The sequence below is a fragment of the Patagioenas fasciata genome, chromosome W (assembly GCF_037038585.1).
Source record: "Patagioenas fasciata isolate bPatFas1 chromosome W, bPatFas1.hap1, whole genome shotgun sequence".
NCBI lineage: Eukaryota > Metazoa > Chordata > Aves > Columbiformes > Columbidae > Patagioenas > Patagioenas fasciata.
The window spans coordinates 54,728,310-54,749,739 of NC_092559.1; the positions used below are offsets into that span (position 1 = coordinate 54,728,310).

The 21,430-nt window shown below is 44.8% G+C and overlaps 1 protein-coding gene across 5 annotated transcripts in view; it reads right to left on the reverse strand.

The window, feature by feature from the left end:
• LOC136114498 (spindlin-Z-like) overlaps window positions 1-21,430 on the reverse strand; it is a 97,038-nt gene that overhangs the window by 13,515 nt on the left and 62,093 nt on the right. For 4 of the 5 annotated variants that reach the window (XM_065859851.2, XM_065859846.2, XM_065859847.2 and 1 more), the window contains one exon: window positions 11,527-11,575. In XM_065859851.2, coding sequence (XP_065715923.1) covers window positions 11,527-11,552 — 26 coding nt within the window. In that variant the 5' untranslated portion in view covers window positions 11,553-11,575. Of the gene's footprint in view, window positions 1-11,526; window positions 11,576-17,259; window positions 17,410-21,430 lie in introns of all 5 variants that reach the window. The other variant, XM_065859849.2, reaches the window with a different exon arrangement.

Below are 21,430 nucleotides of genomic sequence, written 5' to 3' on the forward strand. Positions count from 1 at the left end.
GACTTCTTAGTAGATTCACCGTGCTAGTTTTTGAGGTCATGGGAAAGAAAGAAAAAGAAAGAGAAAGAGAGAGAGAAAGAGAGAGAGAAAGAGAGAGAGAAAGAGAGAGAGAAAGAGAGAGAGAAAGAGAGAGAGAAAGAGAGAAAGAGAGAAAGAGAGAAAGAGAGAAAGAAAGAAAGAAAGAAAGAAAGAAAGAAAGAAAGAAAGAAAGAAAGAAAGAAAGAAAGACCATTTTTTGAGACCAACAGAATGCCAAATTTGGAACAAAGTTTTAATACATGAATTCTTGTAGTTGCCAGAAAGCCCTGTACCTCTCTTGGGTCAGGATTCGTTAAGTAAATTGTAAGCTCAAATAATGTTTTCTGAGAATTCTCTTTAGTTGCATGTCCTACAAGAAGCTGCTTGGATGGTGCAGATCTGCTTGTGCAAGTGAGAAATCTCCAAGGAAATTTCAAATGCTGTATTTCCACTGGTATTAACAGCCAATGTTTTGATACAGCAAATACTACATTGATAGAACTGAAACAGGACTTTGTTCTGGTAAGGAAAAACAATATCCAATAAACATGAAGGCCAAAATGGGCTCACAGCTAATGCCATTTAGCAGACTGCTGTTATATATGTCTCATCTTTTGGTCATTTGAAATATGTACATGTTTCTATAGATACTTTTTCAGGTATGCTTTGTGCATCTGCGCATACGAGTGAGAAAAGCAGAGATGTTCAGCATCACTGGACCCGCTGTTTTGCTGTGCTGGGAGTGCCACAACAGATAAAAAATGACAACAGTCCTGGATACACTGCTAGATCCACGCAATATTTTTTACAGCAGTGGGGTGTTTCGCATGTCACAGGTATTCCACATTTTCCCACTGGACAGGTTATCATTGAACGAGCACATTCCACACTGAAACAGATGTTATTAAAACTATGCCTCCCTCCTCTATCGCAGCAGTGGAAAAACACTTCTGTGTTCCAGATTCACTGTCTCAGAGACCAAAGGTTTTGTACTGGGATCCCCTATACAGCAGTCAGTGGCAAGGGCCTGTAGAGTTAATCACCTGGGGAAGGGGATATGTGTGTGTTCTTATTCCAACAGGACTGAAGTGGCTTCCTGCAAAATATGTTAAACCTGACTATGAGTTGGACAAACGACGCAGGACCTAATGCCAGAGATACAGCATCTGTCCCTGCAGCAGAGGGCAACAAAGAAACAGAAGAGACCAAAGGAAGAGGCACTAGCATATCAGAATGATACAGCTTTACACTATATGGACTGGGGACTAACTGGTGAAAAAACTTTCAATGGATTTGTTTTCCTTATTAGTATGGCTAACCAGCTTTCTCCAATATTTGTTAATAACTGTAATTGTTGTAATTTGCATTATTCTATTCTACAGTAGGTTGTTTTGTAATGATAATGTATAACAGGAAAATGACACATGAGGTATGATGATCCACAGTGGGCATTCAAACTCACCAACAGAATGCCCCCTTTTGACTTTGGAGGCAAGAGGTGACTGCACCACCACTCCAAAGTAGCCTGTCAGATGACTGCGGTCACAGGCTGGATTGTGTGGCAGTTGCACATTCCCCTGAAATCTGGAGCCTTCAATGAGGAGGTTGATGGCTCTTTAGCACCTTTTGTGTCCCACTGTGCCTGTCTCAAAGTACACACCTAGGGTGGTACCAAGGTGCTGTCAGTCACATCCTCCCCTGCAGAGTGACTTCACCTCTACCAGCTGGCGGGGCAGGAGGGGTGGGACCCTTGGTCAATTGACAGGGTCCTCAACAAAGGAGGTGCCCAGAGTAGCTTCGAAGCTTCTGAACTATGTTGTAATGCCCACAGCCACATCTGACCAGACTATAAAATGGGGTTCCCGCCGAAGATGCCCTTTGAGTGGTCTTCTCGGAGCTGCAGGTCTGTGAACTGGAGCCCTTTCCTTAGACAGGAACACTGTTTAAGGAGACTTCCTGGGACTGAGAGCGCCTCACCTCCTCATTTGGGTGAGTGATTATTTACTGGATATATCCTTGAATGAGACTTCGCCTAACCCAGGTGAGTGATTATTTCTTGTGAGTACCCTGAAGTAAGAGGCCTCTAGTTTTGTTTCTAGTGAGTGACTATGTGCACGTTGTGGATCCTCATTATTCTTATGTTATTGTATTCAAATAATCTCCTTAGCTGATATCTGAACCAGTATTTTATGTTATTGGAGTGCTAAATATGTGTAATATCATTGAAATGAAATTATAATGTTTATGAGCGAAATCAAGAAAAACAACACCTCCAAAGAGCAGTCTCAACTAATGTGCAAGACCTGATTTAGCATTTAGCCAGTGCCCTGCAAAACAATTGCATAATTTGCAAGAATTAGCACTGCAAGACATAATGGCTAACATTATCTGATAGCATAAAGTGATTACACTCAAAAACTTGGTTTTCAGGTCTCAATCTGCATATATGGGGTTTTGTGGGAATTAGATGTGCTCGTGTAATGTTTTTTCTTGTAGTCTTCCGAATCATCTGGAGAATTATACAGAATGCAAAGAAGAATAAAGCCAGAGTCCTTGCTGCGCTCACTGTGAACCAGATGTTCAAAAACAAAAAAGGGGGAGATGTGGAAACAGCAGTTCCAGCTAAAGGGCCTTGGACAGATTATACAGAAGTATGTTTTTTATGAGTGTAAGGAGTGATAGCCCAGGCCAGTGAGAATGATATCTCGGGTCAGAAAACCACCCCCATGTGTATGGTGTGTGAATGTCCTTGGGCCTGGTCTGTGAATGAGTGGGAACATAACTGAAACAGAGATAACATTAGTGTGGTGTGTTTTTAATAACAATTATTGGAAAAACATCTTGTGTAACCTCTTAGTCCAGGCCCATATCTGTAAATCCTATAAATTGTCAATGGCTAATAAAGAAGGCCTCAGCCTGGCTCAGCACTCTGCTCTGCCCGGCTCTGTGCTCCTTCCTGAACAAGATCTCTGTCTGTGCGTGAATCTTTGCATCCCGGTGTGCATCGTTTCTAATCGCCACAGCATCCTGTCCCTCAAAAGCGTATCAACTGCACCACCCAGCTTGGCGTCGTCCATCTAACAGTCCATCTGTCAAACCCACCTCTCTCCAATTTAGAGGTAAGAATGTTGGGGGGGACCATTTCAAAAGCATAACAGAAATCCAGGTAGATGACATCAGTTGCTCTTCCCTTGTCCACTGATGCAGCCACTCCATTGTAGAAGGCCACTAGATTAGTCAGGCATGATTTGCCCTTTATGAAGTCATCTTGGCTGTCTCAAATCACCTCCCTGCCTTCCATATATTTTGACATGTCTTCCATGAGAATCTGCTCCATGATCTTATCAGGCACAGAGGTGAGGCTGACTGGTTGGTAGTTTCCAGGGTCCTCCTTATTATCCTTTTTCAAAATGAGTGTGATAATATAAAAAAACGGGTGTGTACCAGTATACTTCCATGTAAGACAATAGGAACTTACTCAAACCAATTTCTATATCAATAGTATGTTGTTTCTGTGATAAGCAGAATAACATATATGCACATAACCTTTTGAGATGCTATAATCAGAATACACAAAATGTTTCCCTTCTGTTTTATCAGATTAAATTTAAAATTCCACAAAATTTTCTTCTTAAAGACTAGAATAACATTTCATTCACCTAGATGTTCAATATTTCAACTGCCCTACATATATAAAACACACAGAGCCAAGAAAATCAGATAATACCAAGTCCTAAAATTAGTTCTTGATGCATTAGTTAGGCCCTCATTGTAAATGGACCTTCAACTGCAGTAAGTTTCAGATACTCTCATTTCATAGCAAACATAGAATGATTTAGGCTGGAAAACACCCTTAAGATCATCAAGTCCAACCATAAACCTAACACTGCCAAGTCCACCACTCAACTATATCAGTAAGCACCAAGTCTACATATCTTTTAAATTCCTCCAGGGATGGTGACTCCACCACTTCTCTGGGCAGCCTGTTCCAATGCCTGACAAACCGTTCCAGGAAGAAACTTTTCCTAATATCCAATCTAAACCTCCCCCGGTGCAACTTGAGGCCATTTCCTCTCATACTATGACTCGATACTTGTGAAAAGAGACTGAAACCCTCCATCCTACAACCTCTTTTCAGGCAGTTGCAGAGAGTGCTAAGGTCTCCCCTCAGCCTCCTGTTCTCCAGAACAAACAACCCCAGGTCCTTACCACTCCCCATCACACTTATGCTCCAGCTCTTTCCCCAGCTCCGTTCCCTTCTCTGAACTTGCTCCAGCACCTCAAGGTCTTTCTTGTCATGAGGGGCCCAGAACAGACCCCAGGATTCGAGGTGCAGCCTCACCAGTGATGAATACAAGGGGATGATCACTTCCCTAGTCCTGCTGGCCACGCTATTCCTGATACAAGCCAGGATTCTGTTGGCCTTTTTGGCCACCTGGGCACATGCTGGCTCATATTCAGCCAACTGTTGACCAACACCCCAGGTCCCTTTCCTCCAGGCAGCTTTCCAGCCACTCTTCCCCAAGCCAGGAGCATTCATGGGGTTGTTGTGACCCAAGTGCAGGACCCGGCGTTTGGCCTTGCTAAATATCATACAATTGGCTTCAGCCCAATGATCCAGCTGGTCCAGATCCATCTGTAGAGCCTTCCTACCCTCAAGCAGATCAATACTCCCACCCAATTTGGTGTCATCTGCAAACTTACTGAGGGTGCAATCGATCCCCTCATCCATATCATTGATAAAGAGATTAAACAGAACTGGCCCCAATACTGAGCCCTGGGGAACACCACTCGTGACCGGCCACCAACTGGATTTGGCTCCATTCACCACAACTCTTTGGGCCCGGCCCTCCAGCCAGTTCTATGTCCATTGCAGATACACCATCCAGGCCATGAGCTGCAGCTTCTCCAGGAGAATGCTGTGGGATACGGTGTCAAAGGCTTTATTGAAGTCCAGGTACACAACATCCACAGCCTTTCCCTCATCCACTAAGCAGGTCACCTTGTCATAGAAGGACATCAGGCTGGTCAAGCAGGACCTGCCTTTCATAAACCCATGCTGACTGGGCCTGATTGCCTGGCTGTCCTGTACATGCCATGTGATGGCACTCAGGATGATCTGCTCCATGACCTTCCCTGGCACCAAGGTCAGACTGACAGGCCTGTAGTTCTCCAGATCCTCCTTCCAGCCCTTCTTCTTAGATGGGTGTCACATTTGCCAGCTTCCAGTCAACTGAGACCTCCCCAGTCAGCCAGGACTGATGATAAGTAATTGAAAGTGGCTTAGTGATCACCTCTGCCAGCTCCCTCAGCACCGTCAGATGGATCCCATCTGGCCCCACAGACGTGTGTGTGTCCAAGTGGTGTAGCAGGTCACCAACCATTTCCCCTTGGATTATTGGGGCTTCATTCTGCTCCCCATCCCTGTCTTCCAGCTCAGGGGGCTGGGTACTCCGAGAACAATTAAAGACTGAGGCAAAGAAGGCATTAAGTACGTCAGCCTTTTCCTCATACCCAATCATTATGTTTCCTTCCACATCCAATAAAGGGTAGAGATTCTCCTTAGCCTTACTTTTGTTGCTAATGTGTTTATAGAAACATTTTAAATTCTCTTTTGTGGCAGTAGCCAGATTGAGCTCTAGTTGGGCTTTGGCTCTTCTAATTTTCCCCCTGTATAACCTCACGACATCCTTGCAGTCCTCCTGAGTTACCTGCCCCTTCTTCCAAAGGTCATAAACTCTTTTTTTTCCTGAGTTCCAGCCAAAGCTCTCTGTTCAGCCAGACCCATCTTCTTCCCTGACAGCTTGTCTTTCAGCACACAGGGAAAGCCTGCTCCTGCACCTTTTAAAATTCCATACTTGGAGAATGTCCAGCCTTCCTGGACTCCTTTGCCCTTCAGGACTGCCTCCCAAGGGACTCTGTCAACCAGGCCCCTAAACAGGACAAAGTCTGACCTTCAAAAGTCCAAGGCAGAAGCTCTGGAAAGGCCCCTCCTTACTTCTCCAAGAACAGAAAACTCGATCATTTCATGATCGCTATGCCCAAGGCGACCTCCAACTGACACATCACCCACAAGTCCTTCTTTGTTCACAAATAACAGGTCCAGTGGGGCTCCTTCCCTGGTAGGCTCACTGACCAGCTGTGCCAGGAATTGTCTTCCATGCACTGCAGGAGCCTCCTAGACTGGTTTTCTCTGCTGTGCTGTATTTCCAGCAGACATCTAGTAAGTTGCAGTCCCTCATGAGAAGAAGAGCTAGCGATCGGGAGACTTCTCCCAGCTGCCTGCAGAATATTTCATCTGCCTCTTCATCCTGGTTGGGTGGTCTCTAACAGACCCCCACCAGTATGTCTGCCTTGTCCTTCCCCCTGATTCTTACCCACAAATGCACCACCCTATCTTCACCCTCATCAAGCTCCAGACAATCAAACCACTCCCTAACATACAGGGCTACCCCACCTCCTCTCCTTACTTGCCTATCTCTTCTGAAGAGTTTATAGCCGTCCATTGCAGCACTCCAGTGGTGCGAGTCATCCCACCATGTTTCCGTGATGGCAACTATATCATAGTTTTTCTGCTGCACAATGGCTTCCAGCTCCTCCTGTTTGTTGCCCGTGCTGCGTGCATTGGTATAGGTGCACTTCAGCCGGGCTACTGATCCTGCCACCTTTTTTGGAGGAGAAGCTCTAATTCCTATGTGACCATTCTCAGGTGCTTCCACGCTTTCAAACACATCAACAACCCTTGCATCTTTGCTGCTGCGTGGATGTCCATATCTGGGAAATTTGGATCAAGATTGAAGAAAGACTTGTCTGAGTAAGACCCCTTGCGTCTTTGGCATAGACTGCTTCAGGAGAGGGTACTTCAAGGACCCAAAGGGTTACCGACGGACTTTTGGTGTAGCCACCACGAACACATAGAAGGTTAAAAAGTCATCTGTCTTGTCTGATCTCTGCATCCCAGAGTCCTGAGGGAACTGGCTGCTGTAGTTGCCAAGCCACGCTCCATGATATTTGAGAAGTCCTGGCAGTCATGTAAAGTCTCTCGTGACTGGAAAAAGGGAAACGTTGCACCCATTTTCAGAAAGAGTAGAAAGGTGGACCCCGGGAAATACCAACCTGTCAGCCTCACCTCTGTGCCTGGGAAGATCATGGAACAGATCCTCCTAGAAGCTATGATAAGGCACATGGAGGACAGGAAGGTGACTGGATACAGCCAGCATGGCTGCACCAAGGGCAAGTCCTGCCTGACCAAAATAGTGGCCTTCTATGATGGAGTAACTATATCAGTGGACAAAGGAAGAGCTATAGATGTCATCTATCTGGACTTCTGTAAAGCCTTTGACGTGGTCCCCCACAACACCCTTCTCTCTAAATTGGAGAGATATGGATTTGATGGGTGGACTGTTCAGTGAGTGGCCTTTGCTGACATGCCACTCCCTGTTTTCCTGCCCTATTTGCTTGTGTTCCTGGTCACTGGTGCTCCCCAGGGGCTTCTTTTATGTGTGGGGGGGCTTGGTCACCTGGCTCCACCCAGATCCCATCAGCTGCTGTCACATGAGCTGCAGGCTTCTAGCAGGTCTCTTGGCTCCCCTGAGGTTCCCTGGATTGGGAAACCCCTCTGTGCACCATGATAGAGCACTCTGCCAGGACTGGGGCTGCTTGCCTCAGCAACTGAGTATTTTTCTTGAAGGCATTAAGCTCATAAGTAAATTCTTGTTCCATTAAAAGGTTTTATTAGCAGAACCAGATCATGGAAATTTCAAATAAATTTTTAAAATAGTATAAATGAAGTAGAGTAGCAATGGTCAGTATAATTTCTATATTTCATGGTGCCATTTAGAAAAGTTATTAAAAATAGGGCCCAAATTAGAATTTCGATCTTACTACAGACTGTCACTAGCAGGGGATATCTTATGATCAGATAATTGTTATAAACTATTTTTCCTTGATATTCAGACTATGATGCACATTACTAAAGACAGAACTTTTAAAGTACTTTCTGTACTCCTTCAAAACTTATAATTCAGTTGTGAAACTAATTTTCTTAGGATGATAAGTTTATTTGGTATACATGGCAAGTTTTTGGTAGCAGACACATACAATGCAACACCTGCAGGGGTGTCCTCCATGATAAGCTGACCTGTGCCAGACATAGCTGGTTCCAGCTGGCTTGGCAGTCGTCCTAATTAAAAGTTAAAAAGTAAGATAAAATAAATATTTCACAACACGGGGCTTTGAGCAAGCTTAATCAGGTAAGAGATAGCAGAGCCATCTGGAACAGAGATAAGGAAACAGACAGACCTTGAGCTGGGGGCTCAAGGAAACCTCCCTCCCTCATGAGCTCAGAGATATCACAAGATTTGCCCAGCTTGTGTCCCTTAGATGAACTTTTCTCAATATAATCTTATTATAATGTCAAAACCCATACCTCCAGCAATAAAGCCCTTGGCCTAAGCAAAGACCCCCACACACTGAGCATGCGCTGTAAATTTAAAACACGCTGTACCTTTAAGTGAAGCCAGGCATTACAAGAACCAATGGTAACGAGGGTGATCAAGCCTAACTGTGAAAAGTTACTGATAACTGTTGCTTGGAATATATGTTAACTGTGTGACAGCCAAGAGGGGTGCTAGCTTTGTGGAGTTACCACCTAGCACCCATCTCTGAACAGACATGGAATAAACAAATATCTTGACTCTGTTATTTGTCACTTTGCACACCGGGTAAAAGAACCCTGATTTTGGGACAACTGCCCCAGCAGGCCAAAGTTGAGCCAATCAGCGAAGCTGGTGGCACCTTTGTGAAAACATATTTAAGAAAGGGCAAAATAACACTGGACAGGCAGAGAAGGAGGGGGAATTTTTTTTTTTTTAAAGTGTGAGAAACAGCAGAGAGAACACCAATTAAAAAAAGGAGGCATTCAATGGTGCTAGAGCAGATATTCACACTGCAGCCTGTGTATGACCCATGCTGGAACAGTTAGATATTTCCTGAAGGAACTGTGGCCCATGGAGAACCCACGGAGAACATATGCCAGAGCAGTTTTCCTGACAGGATTGTCTCCCCTGGAAGAGCTCATGCTGGAGGAGGTTTTCCTGACAGGAACTGTGGCCTGTAGAGAACCCATGCCAAAGCAGGGAGAAAGTAAGTACAAGGTGGAAGGAGCAGCAGAGAGCAACCATTATGTACAGACTGTAAACTACCTTCCCTACTTTCCCCTGTACCACCCTGGGGGTGGTGAGTGGCAGAGGAGTCTGGAGTGAAGGAGTGAAGCTGAGCATAAGAAAGGGGGGAGGAAAGATGTTTTAATGTTTGTCTTCCTGTTTCTTACCACCTGAATCTATTCTAATTGGCAAGAAATTAATTTTCCCCAAGTCAAGCCTGTTTTGCCTGTGATGGTAACTGGTAAGCAATGTCCCTGTCTTCATCCCATGAGCTTTTTCATCTTATTTCCCCCCCTGCCCCACTGAGGAGAGGGAGTGAGTGGGTGGGTGGGAGTTTGGCCCATAACCAAGTATAACCCACCACATCAAGTTAAAGTGTGATCAGAAATTCACAAGGAATAAGTACAGTGGTAGTTAAACTGCAGATAAAACCTCCACCTCAAAGTCCTTGAACTGCCATTTATGAGTAACTTGGAGAGCATAAGGAAGATTTTATACTTATGCTGTTCTGTGCGCTCTTCCCTTACACATCAAGGGTGGAAAAGATGAGAGTCAAGAGACTACTGACTGATCTGACACAAACAGGGTCAGTTTCATGTTCACAAAGATCATCACTACTCATTGACACTGACATAGTACTCAGAAGAACTGCCCTTTTGCAGCTGACCTATAACCATGGGATCTCCTTCCAAAAGGATCAATGGTTAACTGCCACCCTAGTTAAGAAGAGTTCAGAAGACTAATCCACACATTTTATCACTTCCTCAGTTACTAGACCATGCCCTGTTCCATCCTGTTGGCTCTTCCCTCCCCCATGAACTTCTGAATCTAGTTTAGAATCTCCCCTATGGCCTTCAAGTGCCAAAAGACTTGTTCCTCTTTTTCTTTTAATGAGGAACGTAAAAGTCTTCATAACTAAATTACTGACAAAGTATGTATTACTAATTCATGGTCTGCTGTAACAGCTCATAGTAGTATCAGCATACATTTTAAAATAGTGATTCATATCACACTTGTTTAATATAAACATGTCTACAGTACTACTTACTGTTAATTTCAAAAATGTAAGCAATGAATATCAAATAAAAATAACTCTGTACTAGTCTCTGTCATTCTCAAAGAAATCAGTGAGCAGCACACAAAGTCATCTTGGTTTGGTACAAAATAAAACCCTTACCAAACAATTCTTCAACAGTTAAACTAGGTTAACATTAATATAAAACTCAGTTGGGCACTTAAGTTAAATGTCTCAAAACCATGTGACTTAAGATCATGACTTAATATGCCCCATAAAAGCCTTTATGCTACAAAAATATACAACCTATTTAGGTATTTAAATAAGTGTATATCAACACAACAATAAAGACAAATCTAGCCACCCTCAAGTACAAAAGGCAACCCACCTCTGATAGTCTTCCCATCATATACTCCTTTCTCTGAGCGGTTGAAAAAGAACAAGAGAAATTAAATTTTAACTCTACCTGTCTCTAGACAAATAAATGTTTATCTTTGCCTTGTAAGGAGATAGACAAGACTGAATGGTGAAGAGTTGGTGGAAGGAATTAGAGTAGTTTTACATCAGGTATTGTGCCTGGGAAACAGTTAATATTAATTCAAATGTCAATCACAGAAGATATTTCTGTCAGGCAAATTGCTTTGGATTGATGCATATTGTATATCACCACTATAGGACTTCATACTCAAAATCTAACTAGTAGCATTTTATATCATTTCACCTTTCCCCTGTTTTTTTAGAGTTGACCCGCTCAAGATGCAGCCCAATGCAACATCTATCTCTTAGACACTAAGGTCAATCATGTCTAAGCTATTATCTCTATCTTCTCACATTTACTCATAGCAGCATTTAGCTGCTACTACTTCAAAATGTAGTAGACAGAATAATACATGCCATGAATGTACAGGATAAGCATCCCTCACACAAATAACAGCCACCTTATAGAAGTACTTCAGCATGTCCCTTATTTTTTAAAAAAAGGTGAAAAATCCTTTTCAAAAACTAGAGCTCTAATGAATCCTAGAGTACATGTGCCCAATTTCCAACTTGCAACCACTTGTCTCTGAATTATAGAATAAATTGTAGAATTGTATTTACAGGATAATTTATCTCAGAATAACATTCAAAATGATGTTTAGAACACTACCAATGGTGCATTCTTTCCCAGTGTCCTCCCAAAAGAATTAAAGTCTGACTCTACACACATACACTGAATACTACTCCACATGATTTTCAAGAGTAAAATGACTGGAACAATACAGATAAATTTTTAGAACGGTACTTCCAGTTAATGAAAACTATACTTCAGGAAAAATACTAGCAACTTACTTGTGGGAAGTTCTTTTTTTCATCATGCTCGCAGAGACTCCTGCATGACCTACAATATAAATGATGGAATTATTGAACAATAAAGTATATTTATACATAATGTCAAAAAGGTATCTGTCGCGGATGCACTCGACCCCCCGCCCCCAGCCAAACCAGCAGCAGTTTGGTCCAGGCTCCAGAGGAGGGAAGGGCCTGAGCCGCAGCCAGGCCAAGAACTCCTTCCAGGAGACCCACAGGGAAGCAAAAGAGCACACTGAACGCCGGTGGCTTGTGGGAACAGGGAGTCTCGTGCAGACTTTTCCTACTGTATGCGATTTGACTACGAGTCAACCGCTTCATTCTATAAACACGACAGCCTGGATGAGCCCACTTTGAGCTCTCCCTGCTACATAAGTGAGCTGTATGGCAATGGCTTTACTACTCACAGGTCAGTGGATGAGCCCAATTCAAGTCCGATGTTGATCATTTAGCTTAAGTAGATGCACACCAAATGTAATGGATTATTTAGAGATATAAGGTTGTATGATTTTTAGTGTACTCTTTGATTCATGTTACTTGGTAGACTAGATTTGCTAAAATTTTAAGCTTGTATTTACCAAAAGCAACTGCAGACTACACTAAATGCCTGCAAGATAAAGTCCAGCTTGCATTTTGCTGGGAAAAATGGAACTGACTGGGAAAACAATCATCCAAGGCTAATGCGGAGACGTTACAGATATCTGCAAAGCGGGGCCTATTTTGCACTTTGCTGAGAAGAAAGGATTTATCCAGACAAAACGGCACCTTCAAGGATATGGACCAAAACCAATGTCAACAACTGAACAAAACAGAGGCCCACGTGGAGTCAGGTAAAAAGGGTCCAATGGGAAGCAAAGGACCTGGTGGTGAAATTTTGCTATTGGACAGTATCTTGGTGTGAATGGTCTGCAGAGATATAAAAGTTTGTAGTTTTCTATGCTTGGGCAGACCTCTGCACAGGTACCCAGCTTGAGCCAGCCCTTCTGCTATTCTACTCCGTTCCATTTTTTTATTTTCTGAGAATTTTGTTTCCTGAAAGTCTGCTTTGCATGCAGTTATGGGTCTCCTCTGAAAGTTTGCCTTCAGAGCTCTAAGTACAGGCTCCAGAGCGAACGGTTATCAGGGCAAGAAGAATCCCAAACATTTGCATTGCGGCGGACATAAGCCTCACCTGAAAGTTTGCCTCTGGAGCTTCAAAACACAGTCCCTGGAGCAAATGGTTATCAGGGAGGGAAGACGCCTGACAGTTTGCTTTGTGAATGGGTACAGGCGGACCTCTGTGCTGGTACCCAGCTTGAGCCAGCCCTTCTGCTATTCTACTCCGTTCCATTTTTTATTTTCTGAGAATCTTGTCTCCTTAAAGTCTGCTCTGCATATGGTTTGAAAGTTTGCTGCTGGAGTTCTAAAATACAGACTCCAGACCAAATGGTTATCAGGGAAAAAGGAATCCTGACAGCTTGCACCGCGACAGATACGGCCTCGCCTGAAAGTTTGTCTCCGGAGCTCCAAGACACAGACCCATAGAGCGAATGGTTATCAGGGAGGGAGGACACCTGACAGTTTGCTTCGCCAATGGGTACAGGCACCTGGAGAGAAGGTCAGCAGCATTTGGCTTGGTATATCTCCCCCATGCAGTAAATAATAGAGTGAACCTACCACCGAACTCTTTAATGTCACGCTTCTCTTTAAGAAATCTAAACATTGTTCTGCAGCAAGCAGAACCCTAAATTACTTCCCTGTGACAGTATCTTACAGAAGTTTCCTTTTTTAAGTAAAAAAAATTTAAACACTTCATGTTGTGATTGATCAGTGATCTCCTACAATGGAAGGAGGCTCCAAGGAGACAGGCAAGGACTATGTACTCACCAAGTTAAGTGAAGAAGTAGGGAGTGACTGATGACAACTGTTAGAAAAAGCTGAACTTAGCACAAAGGAAATGGAAGGTAATCTTTGTTCTAGATAAATGGTGACAACAGTTAAGGGAATCAAATGTCTGTGTAACTACCCTTGAGTTGATAATAATAATAAGCAGCAAATACATATCTTCCTGAGTTGGCAAGGCCAGAATGGGTGGGTATATATATGGCTCAGCCAAACTGAGGATAAAAACTCAGTATAGCATATACAGTATAAAAACTGTAAAACTAACAGAAAGAACTTTGAAGAGAGTAACAGGCTTGAGCTGGTTTCAACCCAAATATTCCTTCTCAATGACTGGGGATGCCCAGCATTGTGATAGAGACCAGTTAGGAGAATCATATTTGTATTGTGATTCAACTGCATATTGCAACTACTATACTCTGTTAAGTGTAACTTGTACTGTGATTTAAGTAAATGGCTGTATCATTCTGCTAAATCAAAGTCCCGCATAATGTCAAATAACTTCAAAAAAACAAAGTTCATATTAGACATCCAGCCCTCTACATATGGAATATCTAAAAGAACCCAGTCAGTGAGTATTGGATACATGTTATCAGTAAAAAATCCCCCCATGTTGAAGAGAAGCTGCTAAATTAATGTATACTGTAATTAAGTTACAATAAAAGACATACCCATCATTAACCAATTGACATGATAAATGCTTTCTGACCACCTGCAAAATGAGGGGTTATTTTTTGAGTTTTAGATCACAGAATCCCAGAATGTCAGGGGTTGAAGGGCCCTGGAAAGCTCATCCAGTGCAATCCCCCCATGGACAGGAACACCCAGATGAGGTTACACAGGAAGGTGTCCAGGCGGGTTTGAATGTCTGCAGAGAAGGAGACTCCACAACCTCCCTGGGCAGCCTGGGCCAGGCTCTGCCACCCTCACTGAGAAGAAGTTTCTTCTCATATTTAAGTGGAACCTCCTGTGTTCCAGTTCGCAACCATTGCCCCTTGTCCTGTCATTAGTTGTCGCCGAGAAGAGCCTGGCTCCATCCTCCTGACTCTCACCCTTTATATCTGTAAACATTAATGAGGTCACCCCTCAGTCTCCTCTTCTCCAGCTCCAGAGCCCCAGCTCCCTCAGCCTTTCCTCACGCAGGAGATGCTCCACTCCCTTCATCATCTTCATGGCTCTGTGCTGGACTCTCTCCAGCAGTTCCCTGTCCTTCTGGAACTGAGGGGCCACAACTGGACACAATATTCCAGGTGTGGTCTCCCCAGGGCAGAGTAGAGGGGAAGGAGAACCTCTCTGACCTACTGACCACCCCCCTTCTAACCCACCCCAGGTACCATTGGCCTTCCTGGCCACAAGGGCCCAGTGCTGGCTCATGGTCACTCTGCTGTCCCCAGGACCCCCAGGTCCCTTTCCCCTACACTGCTCTCTAATAGGTCATTCCCCAACTTACACTGGAACCTGGGGTTGTTCCTGCCCAGATTCAAGACTCTACACTTGCCCTTGTTCTATTTAATTCAATTTTTCCCTGCCCAACTCTCCAGCCTGTCCAGGTCTCTGGATGGCAGCACAGCTTCCAGTGTCAGCCACTCCTCCCAGCTTGGTGTCATCAGCAAACTTGCTGACAGTCACTCTATTCCCTCATCCAAATCGTTGATAAAGATATTGAATAATACCGGTCCCAGTACTGACCCCTGAGGCACTGCACTGGATCCAGGCCTCAACTGGACTCCGTCCAATTGACCACGACTCTCTGGCTTCTTCCCTTCAGCCAGTTGGCAGTCCACCTCACTACCCGATCATCCAGACCGCACTCCCTCAGTTTAGCAGTGAGGATGCTGTGGGAGACTGTGTCAAATGCCTTACTCAAGTCAAGGTAGACCACATCCACTGCTCTGCCATCATCCATCCATCTTGTTATGTCCTCATAAAAGTCAATGATGTTGGTCAAGCACGACTTCCCCTTGGTGAAGCCATGTTGACTGCCCCTAATGACCCTCTTATCCCTGATATGCCTTGAGATGGCACCAAGGAGAAGTCATTCCATCAGTTTCCCAGGGATGGAGGTGAGGCTGACCAGTCTATAGTTACCTGGGTCCTCCTTCTTGCCCTTTTGGAAGACTGGAGTGACATTTGCTTTCCTCCAGTCCTCAGGCACCTCTCTCATTTCCCAAGACTTGGCAAAGATGATGGAGAACGGTCCAGCAATGACCTCAGCCAGCTCCCTCAGCACCTGTGGGTGCATCCCATCCGGACCCATGGATTTATGGATGTCCAGATTGCCTAACTGCTCCCTAACCCAGTCCTCATCAACCCAGGCAAACTCCTCCATTGTCCTGACTGCCTCTGTGTCCTCAGCGGTACGGGGCTCCTCAGGACAGCCTCCAGCAGCGCAGACAGAGACAAAGAAGGCGTTCAGTAACTCTGCCTTCTCCGTATCTTCTGTCACCAGGGCACCCACCTCGTTCATCAGTGGGCCTACATTGCCTCTGGTGTGAGTTTTATCTGCCACGTATTGGAAAAAGCTCTTCCTGTTGTCCTTGACCCCTCTCGCCAGGTTTAATTCTAAGGAGGCTTTAGCTTTCCTAGTTGCCTCCCCACACCCTCTGATAACAGCCTGATATTCTCCCCAAGTGGGGAGCATACCCAGCAGTCCCTGTTTAACCACGCAGGTCTCCTGGCTCCCTTCCTTGACTTCCTATGTGTTGGGATGCTCTGATCTTGTGCCTGGTAGAAGCAGTCCCTGAACACTAACCAACTATCTTGGGCCCCTTGACCTTCAAGCAGCCTTGCCCATGGGATTTCCCCTAGCAATTGCTTGAAAAGGCCAAAGTTGGCCCTGCTGAAGTCCAGGGTCGCAATTCTGCTTGCTATCCTGCTCCTGCCACAGGAGATCCTGAACTCCACCATCTCATGGTCGCTGCAACCAAAGTAGCCCTCAACCTTGACCGCTTCAACCAGACCCTCCTTGTTAGTGAGGATGAGTTCCAGCAGAGCACCTCTCCTAGTCGGCTCCTCCACCCTTTGCATCAGAAAGTTATCGTCAAGGCACTGGAGGAACCTCCTGGACTGTGGCTGGCCGGCCGAGTAGTCCTTCCAGCAAACATCAGCGAAGTTAAAATCCCCCACCACAACCAGGGCCTGTGACTGTGAGGCTGCTCTCAGCTGCCTGTAGAGGCCTCGTCAACTTCCTCACCCTGATCTGGTGGCCCGTCATAGACACCCACAACAGTATCACCCCTGCCAGCCTGCCCCTTCATTCTCACCCACAGACTCTCAACTCGCTCCTCATCCCTGCCTGGACAGTACTCAATACATTGTAGTTGCTCTCTCACGTAAAGAGCAACTCCACCACCACGCCTGGCTGGCCTGTCTTTCCTGAAAAGGACACAGCCATCCATGACCACATTCCAGTCATGTGAGCTGTCCCACCATGTCTCTGTAATTGCCACCAGATCCTTCTGCATGACAAGAGGGAGACAGAAGATTGCTTAGTTTATATTTAACTAATAATTAATAGATGTATTTTAAGTAAGAAACTAAACAATTATACCTAACATCATCAATTATTTTTTAGTAAAGATGTATTGTATGTCAGAAGTTTCAAAAACTGTAATGCATATGTAATAATTATGTGAATATAAGCAACGCAAGATCATCCAGTCTTTGGAGCACTTATGGAGGATGATCCCCAGCGCTGTCAATAAAGAATGCCACTTAACAGTATAATTGACTCTGCTGTTAAATTTATTTCTTTGTTTCAGTATCTTAAGGTAGTGCTCAGTTTAATATGAAGTTATGGCATTTAGATTAATAATGTGAATACAGCCTACTTACAAGAAGAGATGATTACAAGGTACATGAAGATCCCAGTACAGGAAAGACATGGACCTGTTGGAGAGGGTCCAGAGGAGGGTCACGAATATGGTCAGAAGGCTGGAACAGCTCTGCTATGAGGACAGGGTGACAGAGTTGGGGTTGTTCAGCCTGGAGAAGAGAAAGCTCAGGGGAGAACTTAATGTGGCTTTTCAATATATAAAGGGGTTTATATGAAAGACAGAGAGAGAACTTTTTACCAGGGCCTGTAGTGATAGGACAAAGAGTAATGGCTTTAAATTGAAAGAGGATAGATGTAGATTGGATATAAGGAAGAAATTGTTAATGATTAGGGTGGTGAGACATTGGAACAGGTTGCCTAGAGAAGTTGTGCATGTTCCATCAATGGAAATGTTCAAGGTCAAGCTGGACAGGGATTTGAGCAACCTGATCTAGTGGAAGGTGTCCCTGCCCATGGCAGAGGGGTTGGAACTAGGTGATCTTTAAAGGTCCCTTCCAACCCCTACCATTCTATAATTTTGACAAAATCATTCTAGTACTGACTACAAGGCTATTGGCCATAATATGCATTTGTACTTTGTATTGTCTGAATACATTAATGTCTCAAGAAAATAAAAACTCTTTTAAAACCATCTCAGCTTAAACTGTGTAGCACTTCACATCTTTTGAAACTGTAACAGGAGTTCGCTGAAAAGTGAATATCTCTCCCCCCTATAGCAGGTATAAAAAGGGAGATGGAACAACATGGAATCCTTATTTTTAACATCATTAAGCTTTATCCTTACAGAGTAAAGCAAAATCCAAAATTACTCAATGAATCTGCCTGCCTGAATGTATCTTTATTCAGGCAAATTACCTCAGCAATATAGCTTTTCCAATGTAAAAGCCACAAGAACTCTGTAAGGAATCATTAACAAGGGAATGTTGTTTTTACAAAACTGGGGACCTGGCACCTGACCCTAGCGGGGTGGGGGGGAAGGACTGAGAGACATCAGACTATAAAGCACTTATGGAGAGCACTTATAAGAGCACGTATGGAGGATGATCCCCAGTGTTCCCCAGCGCTGATAAAATAAATGCCTGTTTAACAGTATAATTGACTCTGCTGATCAGTTTATTTCTTCATTTCATAATCTTCAGAGCTCTCCCCTGAACTCCCTCCAGTAATTCCTTGTCCTTCTTAAATTGGGGAGGCCAGAACTGGACACAGTACTCCAGATGGGGCCTCACCAGGGCGGAGTAGAGGGGGAGGATCACCTCCCTCGACCTGCTGGCCACACTCTTCCCAATGCACCCCAGGATACCATTGGCTTTCTTGGCCACAAGGGCACATTGTTGACTCATGGTCAATCTGTCATCAAGCAGAACTCCCAGGTCCTTCTCCACAATGCTGTTTTCCAGCAGGTCTACCCTTAACCTGTACTGGTGCCTGGGGTTATTCCTCCCCAGGTGCAGGACCCTGCACTTGCCCTTGTTGAATTTCATCAGGTTCTTCTCTGCCCACTCCTCCAGCCTGTCCAGGTCTCGCTGGATGGCAGCACAGCCTCTGGTGTGTCAGCCCTTCCTCCCAGTTTGGTATCATCAGCAAACTTGCTGAGGGTACACTCAGTCTCTTCATCCAGGTCATTGATGAGAACAGGTTGAACAGGACTGGACCCAATACTAACCCCTGAGGAACCTCACTAACTACAGGCCTCCAAGCAGACTCTGCACCATTCATCACAACCCTCTGAGCTCTGCCGTCCAGCCAGTTCATGATCCACCTCACTGTGCGCTCCTCCAACCCACACTTCTTGAGCTTGCCTATGAGGATGTTGTGACATAGTGGGAGACAGTGTCAAAAGCCTTGCTGAAGTCATGGTAGACAGATGGCTATCCAGCCAGTCATGCCATCATAGAAGACTATGAGGCTGGTGAATTTATGTTGACTGTTCCTGATAACCTTCTTTTCCTCCACATGTTTGGAGATGACATCCAGAATGAGCTGTTCCATCACCTTTTCAGGGATGGAGGTGAGGCTGATTGGTCTGTAGTTTCCTAGGTCATCCTTCTTGCCGTTTTAAAAGACTGGAGTGACGTCTTTCCTCCAGTCCTCAGGCACCTCTCCTGTTCTCCATGACCTTTCAAACATGATGGAAAGTGGCTTTGCAATAACATCTGCCATCTGTCTCAGTGCTCGTGAGTGGATCCCATCGGAGCCCATGGATTTGTGGGTGTCCAGTTTGCCTAAACTAATGCTTTTAAATTCTAGCCAAAATAACTACAGATATAAAAAAAAAAAAATCATGCAAATGCAGTTTTTATACCTCAAGAAACTGGTTTTACACTTGAAGACTATACTATAAACAGTGTTCTTACCCACAAAATTGCATCAGTAAGTTGTACATATTCTCATCTGTGTAACTGAAGCATGTGAAAGACTATTTTCCTATTAAGTGCTTACACTAAAGCCCAGATATAGCGCAAAAAGGTGGTATAGAATATAACAGAGTATTTTTGTAGTTGGAAGGGACCTACCACGATCATCTAAGTCCAGTTGCCTAACCACTTCAGGACTGACAAAATTAAAGCATGTTATCAAGGGCATTGTCCAAATGCCTCTTAAACACTGACAGGCATGGAGCATCAACCACGCCTCTCTAGGAAGCCTGTTCCAGTCTTTGACCACCTAATCAGTAAATGTCCAGTCTGAACCTCCCCTGGTGCAGCTTCGAACGATTCCCATGTGTCCTGTCACTGGATGCCAGGGAGAAGAGCTCAGCACCTCCCTCTCCACTTCCCCTCCTCAGGAAGCTGTAGCAATGAGCAATGAGTTTGCTCCTCAGCTTCCTTTTCTCCAGACCAGACAAACCCAGAGCCCTCAGTCGCTCCTCATAGGACATGCCTTCCAGCCCTTTCACCAGCTTCATTGCCCTCCTCTGGACGCATTCAAGGACCTTAACATCCTTCTTAAATTGTGGGGCCCAGAGCTGCACACAATACTCAAGGTGAGGCCACAGTGGGATAATCACCTCTTTTGACCAGCTGGTTATGCTGTGTTTAATGCACCCCAGGATGTGGTTTGCACTAAGGTGCCAGGGCACACTGCTGCCTCCTATTGACCCTGATGTCAACCAGCAGCCTCAGATCCCTCTCTGCAGGGCTGCTCTCCAGCCACGCCTCTCCCAGTTTGTACTTGTGTCCAGTGTTACTCTGTCCCAAGTGCAGATTTGTTTTGGTTGGAAAAGACTTTTAAGATCATAGAGTCAACCTGTTAATATAACACTATCAAGTCCACCTCTAAACCATGTCCCTAAGAACCTCATCTGTCTTTTAAACACCTCCAGGGATGGTGACTCAACCACTTCCCTGGGCAGCCTGTTCCAATGCCTGAGAAGGCATTCGACTAGAACTGCCATAAAAAGGAACTATATCATAGTTTTTCTGCTGCACAATGGCTTCCAGCTCCTCCTGTTTGTTGCCCGTGCTGCGTGCATTGGTATAGGTGCACTTCAGCCGGGCTACTGATCCTGCCACCTTTTTTGGAGGAGAAGCTCTAATTCCTATGTGACCATTCTCAGGTGCTTCCATGCTTTCAAACACATCAACAACCCTTGCATCTTGTGCAACTCTGTAATAAACATCTCTGTGTGCTAAATTTGGCTCTTTTGTATGCACACTGGGTAAAGAACCCTGTTTTGGGACAACACAAGGATAACACTACTTGTGCTCCTGATCCTTTAAACAGTCATCTCAAGGCCCTGAAGTCCCTCTTGATTTCCCTCAGATTTCCTGTTGCAACCTCATCACTGCCTACCTTAAAAATCAATAACGGATAATAATCCGAGGGCCATAGCAGGGCAGGAAGTTTACTCTTCACGTGTTTAACCTGAGCCCCAGGGAGGCAGCAGACTTCCCTAAGAAGTGGGCCTTCTGTTCCCCTCAGAAGGGAGTCTCCTATGACAATGACCCATCTTTTTTTCGTTATAGAAGCAGTTTTGACGGAGAGCGTAGACTGATAATTTCTGCGGCACCTCCAACTTAGTGGAATTGTCATCCTCAGTATTGTTTGGTTTCACTTGCAGAGCCTCATAGCTGTTTTGCAAAGGAACCTGGGAAGGTGGGGCAGTCACAGCAGAGACATTCCTGGTGCACTGGTCAGGAACATGCTGCCATCACCCCCTGTCCCTTC